General features: G+C 42.9%; 1 protein-coding gene across 3 annotated transcripts; it reads left to right on the top strand.

Annotated features, from left to right (window-relative positions):
* The first annotated feature begins 439 nt into the window (after positions 1-439).
* Positions 440-5,362, top strand: LOC123097377 (probable protein phosphatase 2C 12). Of its 3 annotated transcripts, none has more exons than XM_044519092.1 (10): positions 440-530; positions 658-898; positions 1,628-1,799; positions 2,147-2,300; positions 2,380-2,443; positions 2,605-2,712; positions 2,890-3,015; positions 3,101-3,333; positions 4,453-4,658; positions 4,743-5,362. In XM_044519092.1, the coding sequence occupies exons 2-9, from the start codon at positions 674-676 to the stop codon at positions 4,655-4,657; spliced, it is 1,287 nt and encodes a 428-aa protein (XP_044375027.1). In that variant the 5' UTR covers positions 440-530; positions 658-673; the 3' UTR covers position 4,658; positions 4,743-5,362. The 3 variants fall into 3 exon arrangements, with proteins under 3 accessions (XP_044375027.1, XP_044375026.1, XP_044375028.1); XM_044519091.1 differs by having other exon boundaries at positions 442-530; positions 649-898; XM_044519093.1 differs by lacking the exon at positions 440-530 and having other exon boundaries at positions 649-898; positions 2,159-2,300.
* Positions 5,363-6,818: the final 1,456 nt, after the last annotated feature.

The raw sequence follows: 6,818 nt of genomic DNA on the forward strand, positions 1-6,818 counted from the left end.
CATTCATCATGTTCCTTCTCTGTTTATGACACACACTTTGGTGAAAGAAGCTGGTATTGGCATCTCCCCCTCGGAGAACGAGGATTCTTGACCTTTGTCGTGCGATGGTACGCTCCAGCAAGCAAAGACCCAGTAACGACCCAGAATACTACAGTTTTAAAACCACAATTGTTAGAGGCAAGCAAACAACTCATTTTAAATAAAATTATGGTAATCATAAAAACTGTAGTATTCTCAAAATACTTAGAAAATACTTTGTTATCAAACAGACATGATGTGGTCGAAATAAAATATGAGTATATATATATTAGCTGTCAGGCAGCGGTTGCATCGTGTCCAGCGGTTCCAGTAACGGCTTTAACTAATTCCTGCCTCCTCCAGCAGATCGACCCCTTCTTAATCCATTCCGTATTTCCAACCCCCCCCCCCCCCCCCCCCCCCCCCCCACCCACCCACACACACACCACAAAATCTAGGTCTGGCTAGGGGGAAAACGAATTCGGCCACATCTCCGGGTAGATCCACTAGAGGTAATCTCCGCCGTCATGCTCTAGAAGAATTTGTTCAATCGATTTGGGAGCTGTTTCCTTGTTCGCATTTCTTGCCCTCTAATAGATCTATCTCCTGTCCATTTTCTTGGAATTGAAGGATTTGCAGTGTGTGGGAGAGGCCCATGGAGGTGCACAACGAGGTAGATGGATCAGGTGTACCCCTGGCCGTGCTCCTCAAGCGAGAGCTGTGCAACCAGAAGGTGGAGAAGCCGGATATCCTGTTTGGGGAGGCGAGCAAGAGCAAGAAAGGGGAGGACTTCACGCTTCTCGTGGCCAATTGCCACCGCACTCCAGGCGAGGGCCCCGGTGACGATGCAGGCGGCGATGACACCATCTCGATGTTTGTGGTAATGCTTCGGCCCTCAATGTTTTGGTTCTCCTTAATTTGCCGATATGTTTTTGTTTTTGCAATAAGCCCATTGAGACAAGTCAAATAAAAGTGTTGTTCATACATACTCCAATTCGCATAAAGCCTGCCTAACTAGACCTCGCAGCCTCACAGTGATGCTTTTGAAGTCGATGAACCATGTAGCTGTTTCATCTTTTGTAACTTAGAATGTGTTAGTGTCAATATGTAAAAAAGGCGTCATTTCTCAACCTCTTTGAAAGTTTTGATCCATGAATTTTTTTGCTGGCTGTAGTCTAATATTTTGACTTTTACATAGAGGACCATGTCATAGGCCTTATTTTGCCGTGTGTTTGCATCAAGGCACATGGGGGCATTTGTCAGCTAATATTTTACTGGCCCTTCATTGTTATTTGTCTGGTCATTTCGGTAGTCAGAAGGTTATTGAGTTTAGGTACATTCATAGCGGACACCCTAGCTTTGCTAGATCTTTTAGGCTTCCAGCAGTTCTCAAAATATCTATTTAGTCCTATTAATTTTTGTATATGAACTCAGCAAGATCCCTTGGCATTCAATAATGGCAAGTCCAAGTCACAATGAATTTATTCCTGTAAAAATGCAGTTCTACACTGAGTTTATCACTATACTGTCATCTATTTTTAAAGTTGTGCGTACACCAACTGAAGTGGTTGCTAGTCTGACTTGAGTTATTATTCTGGCTTCTTCCTAGATTGTTGATGGCCACAACGGACCTGCGGCTGCAGTATACACTAGGGAGAATCTCCCAAACAATGTGTTAGCTGCTATTCCTCCAAATCTTACAAGTGAGGAGTGGACAGCGGCATTGCCAAGGGCACTAGTTGCAGGTTTTGTTAAAACAGATAAAGACTTCCAAACAAAAGGTATTGTTCTTTCATTAGATTTACACTTTTAAGTACTGCAAGGGATGATATATGTACGCATGATTATAATGTGGAGGTTTATAGCATTACCCCCTCTTTGAAAATGTATCTTCCCTTTATTACATGTTCTTATGTAGAAGTACTATTTGTTTAATAGGATATCAGTTATACATATTTATCATCCATGATAAAAAAATAGTTATCAATGTCTGGGTGATCTTTGCAAAGCTAAACATATTACTGTTTGCTGCATTGATGGTACCTTTATGATTTTTAGCTGCTTATATTGCATAGTATCATCAGTATTGTTGCTCTGCAGTGTGAATTGACTGCAACATTGTTTTCAGCTGCACGTTCAGGAACCACGGTAACTTTTGTTATAATAGATGGATGGGTTGTCACTGTAGCATCAGTTGGTGATTCACGTTGTATTCTAGAATCTGCTGAAGGTTCAGTTTACTTCTTGTCTGCTGATCACCGCCTGGATGTCAATGAGGAGGAGTATGTTCATGCATCCAGGCTTCGTTGTATTTATGTAATATCCTTAGCTTTGTGATTAAACTAAGGTCCATGACTACAGGGTGGAGCGTGTAACAGCAAGTGGTGGTGAAGTTGGGAGAATAAATATTGCTGGAGGTGCTGGGGTATGTTCTTTTCATTTGTGTATGTTTGTCAGTTACCTAGTTAACAGCTGTCTCCTAGGCTGTTAATTATATATTTTTTCTTTCCTTGGATATACCGTACTGTAAATGTAGTTCCAGTGACTATTTTTATTTCACTTTTTCCCTCTGCAATCATTATTCAGATCGGTCCACTAAGATGTTGGCCAGGCGGATTGTGTTTGTCAAGGTCAATTGGTGATACCGACGTTGGAGAATACATAGTTCCTGTCCCCCATGTGAAGCAAGTAAAGGTGTTAAATCAACAGACTTTTTTATATTAGAGCCACTGGTGGAAAAGATTCTGTCATGTTATAAGTAATATATGACACCAATAATACCATATAAAGACCAATGATTTATTAGATTAAAACAGCGCATTCTTGCGATCATAATAGATCTGAGATTTGATGCATCCAAACTTGTTGCAGCTATCCAATGCCGGAGGCCGGCTTGTCATTGCTAGCGATGGTGTGTGGGATGCACTGCGCTTTCAAGAAGCCCTGAACTACACCAGGGGGCTGCCAGCTGAAGCTGCTGCGAATCGAATTGTTAAAGTACTGAAATTTTATTAAACCCAGGTGTATCCTTTCCTGGCGTAGTGCATATCTTGGTACACTTATAAGCCATTATCTTATGTAGGAAGCTGTGAGCTCAAAAGGACTACGAGATGATACTACCTGCATAGTAGTCGACATATTACCTCCAGAAAAGCTAAGCCCTCCATTGAAGAGGCATGGGAAAGGAGGCATCAAAGCATTATTCCGATGGAGGCCCTCAGATGAATTATCTGAAGAACAGACAGACAATGGGTGTTTTGAACCTGATGTTGTAGAGGAACTATATGAAGAGGGGTCCGCAATGCTTGCTCAAAGGTTAGCATTACTGTAATACACTGTAGAATTTCGAAGTTTGTCCTAGAAGAGTATATTGGGTACATGCATCAGTATACTATATTAGTGTTATCATATATGTCCCGGAGATGTCCTCTTAGGTATCACTGACACTTGTTAGTGCATTCCTGTCATGTTACTTTCATTTGTCAATAGATGTAGGTGAATGTGTCAACTTATTTAGGAGAGCTCACGATCAGATCAGCCTATCGTCGTTTCTTCTTAGGGGCTGTTGATTTTGAGCCATGGAAGGAATTTGGCAAACTTGGGCTCCACCTCGTTGCAAATTTTTCATTTAGCTGGCCTCTATAAATCGATGTTGGACTGCTGATCGATTGGCTCGTCAAGGTCTTGACCACCCTGAAAAATGTGTGCTCTATGACCAGGAGGAAACCATATAACACTTGCTCACTACATGCGTGTTCTCTAGAGAAGTTTGGTTCTCTGTGCTGTCCTTGGTTGGGTTACACAGCACACTCCAAGGCCAAATGATCTTGCGTTTACTGATTGGTGGCGCCAAGCAAGGCAGCAAGCGGTTCGACAACACCGCAAGGCTTTCGATTCTTTAGTCGTGTTGGTAGCTTGGTGGATTTGGAAGCATAGGTATGGATGAGTTTTTGAGGGGGCTCTTCCTAGTCTTAGTTTAATTATGCAGAACCTTAGGGATGGGGCCCATTTGTGGTGTATGGCTGGGACCAAAGTGCTGCGGGGGATTTGGCCATAGGTTGTGTGGTTTTGGGTCGTGATCAAAGTAGTTTCTTTCTTTCTTTCTCGGTGATCCTGTGTATTTAAACGCTGCCCTATTGGGCTTGTACGAGTCTTATTAGACTCCTTTCTTTCTTAATATAATGATGCGCCGCTCTCCTGCGCATTGGAGAAAAAAAAACGTGTCAGCTTATTTGGTTATTCTCCTGAAACAAGGAATCTCTTCCTTGTATTAAGTTCATGTATCTACCCCAAATTGAACAATTGTTTTCTCCTTATTCATTTTAAACCATATATACTTGATGACTATTTTCCGCTATTAAGATTTCTAACTAGGATATGTACTATGCAAATAATTTCTTAAAATACAGTCTATCCCTTTTAACTGGTTTCCAGGTTGAATGTAAACTATCCAGCCGGAAATATGTTCAAGCTTCATGATTGTGCAGTCTGCCAATTGGAGATGAAACCTGGTGAGGGTGTCTCTGTTCATGGCAACATGCCGAAGCATCATTCACGGGTTGACCCCTGGGGCGGTCCTTTTCTTTGTTCATCCTGCCAAGTGAAAAAGGTGGCAATGGAAGGGAAGCTGCATTTGTGAAGTATGAATATCTTTAATCACGGGCTTGAATCATTTTCACATTAGGACAATAAATGCTGAATCTTCATTCACTTCTTATTTCCAGATTCTCCATATACAGTCCACCCTGCCCAAGTAGCCTTCCTCAATGGTTTTGTATACTTTGTCAGACAAGCTAATATTACTAACAGTGTTAACTTATAAAGCAGACTTGTCAAGATCATCCATCAGTCACTGGTAAACAGACTTAAGGACTGTTCTCTAACTCATCTCAACTTGGAAGATCAAATTGGACGTCAGTGCAGATGATTAAAATTTGTGGAATCATTCATGTGAAGCACCACATTTATTTTGTTGAAGGTGCACTCTATTTATGCGAAGAAACAAGAAAGGATCCCAGGTTCAAATCAACCAGTGTCCTTAAGGTGTGTATAAGTGCCCTTGACATCGGTTAGCACTTGTCAGGAACCCAGGCTCAGTCCATTTGTCAATACCAGTCATGGAGTCATTTTTAGCTCGAGCCTAGGCTTTTCTCATGTCACTCTGATAAATGACTCAATCTCTTATGTGATGGTTTTCCTCTTGTTCATTCTTCTTACATGTCCATTTTCCTTGCACCCCAGTTTTTTATTCGTCGCTGTGCATAGCCACGAGGCCCAAAACTGACATATTTTTTGTATTGATACCACAATTCCATAGTTATATCACAGTACTTATAGTTTTTAACATATATGTATTACATATAGTGGAAGTTCTACCTCGATTTTGTACTTGATGTCATTAAATTTTAATATAATTCTTAAGTTTGTGCTTATTGTTTGGTGCTTATTGGTCTATTACATATGGTCTAAGTATGTTCTTCAAGGTCTGAATATTAAATGTGCTCAAAAAAGTCCCTGCAAAAAAAAAAGCTCAAAAAAGGAAGGGAAAAAAAATCTTGGATGCTGGTCAGAATTAAATTGAACAATAGACATGACAGAACTATTTGAACAATAAGGGAGTTTCGCTCTCACAAATTTGGATGCTGGTCCTTATGAGATTGGGTTTGGTTTCTTTCATGCCGCAACCCACTGCACTCTGCTTCTGTAATTGGTCGTATAGTGTGGTTAAAGGGGGGCCTAAGGAGTTGAGGAAAGGGCTAAACTACCATGTTATACTGGTCACCAGGGGCGGAGCCAACATATAGTTGTTGGGCAGCATATAGTTGTTGGGTTCAGTTGAACCCAACAATTTTTTGGCGGCTTCTATATAACGAATGCTAGAGTACCCGCCTGGAGGCCTTCAAGGAATTATTTTTTTGGTGTCTCGTATATTACTTCTCTAAAGGATGTTGGGATACCCGCCTCCTGGAGTCCTTGGAGGGCGAAGAGTGCCTCCGCGCAGTCTCTTCCTAGGTGGCGTGGCGGTTCCGTTCCGTTTGATCTGCTCGGGCAGTGCACGTGCGCGTGCCTTGTCCGCATGTTCCGTTTGCAGAACCTAGATAGTCTTGTGCACCGCGTCACTCGCACGAGCTGGTTCGGGTGCGATTAGGGGTGTGGTTCGCTGTTTCGCTCGCGATTGTGCGCCTATTTCCTTCGGCCGACCCGGGCACCTTTGAGCGCCCAATGCGATTGTGCCTTGTCGGGTTGTTTCATTCGTGCGACCCAAGTAGGTGCGCACGTTGCATCGCTCGCACGAGTCATCTAGAGGTGCGGTTAGGGGTGTGTCGACTTGGGAGGTTTCATGGGCATTTCAGACTTTTCCTTAGGTCGGTTGTGTTTTCCTATAAATTGGCTATTTTAAGCTTGGGACGAATTCCTTGAGAAACAAGGCGTAGCTCCCTACATCATTGGCTTGAAAGTTTTGAGACTCCGAGAGGGCCATCCTTAGCTTCCCAGCAATCATGAAGACACGGTCACGGACCTCCTTGAAGACATCACACTGCATCTTGCGCTGCCCCCGAAGCTGATCCATTTCTTCACTCCGTTTTGCGAAGTCGCCCACCAGCTGGGCTTTACGCGTTTCGAGGTGCGACATCTCTGCCCGACAATCCGGGAGTTTCTGCAAGGCCTCATCCCAGGCCTTTTCGCTGATGCCCGCCAAAGACCTCGCTTCACTAACAGAGCCCTTCAAGGAACCCAAATGTCTCTCCAGGTCCACGCATTTGGCCTCTAAGTTCTTACTTTTCTTCGTGAAGCGTGTC

The sequence above is a fragment of the Triticum aestivum genome, chromosome 4D, assembly GCF_018294505.1.
Source record: "Triticum aestivum cultivar Chinese Spring chromosome 4D, IWGSC CS RefSeq v2.1, whole genome shotgun sequence".
Classification (NCBI taxonomy): domain Eukaryota; kingdom Viridiplantae; phylum Streptophyta; class Magnoliopsida; order Poales; family Poaceae; genus Triticum; species Triticum aestivum.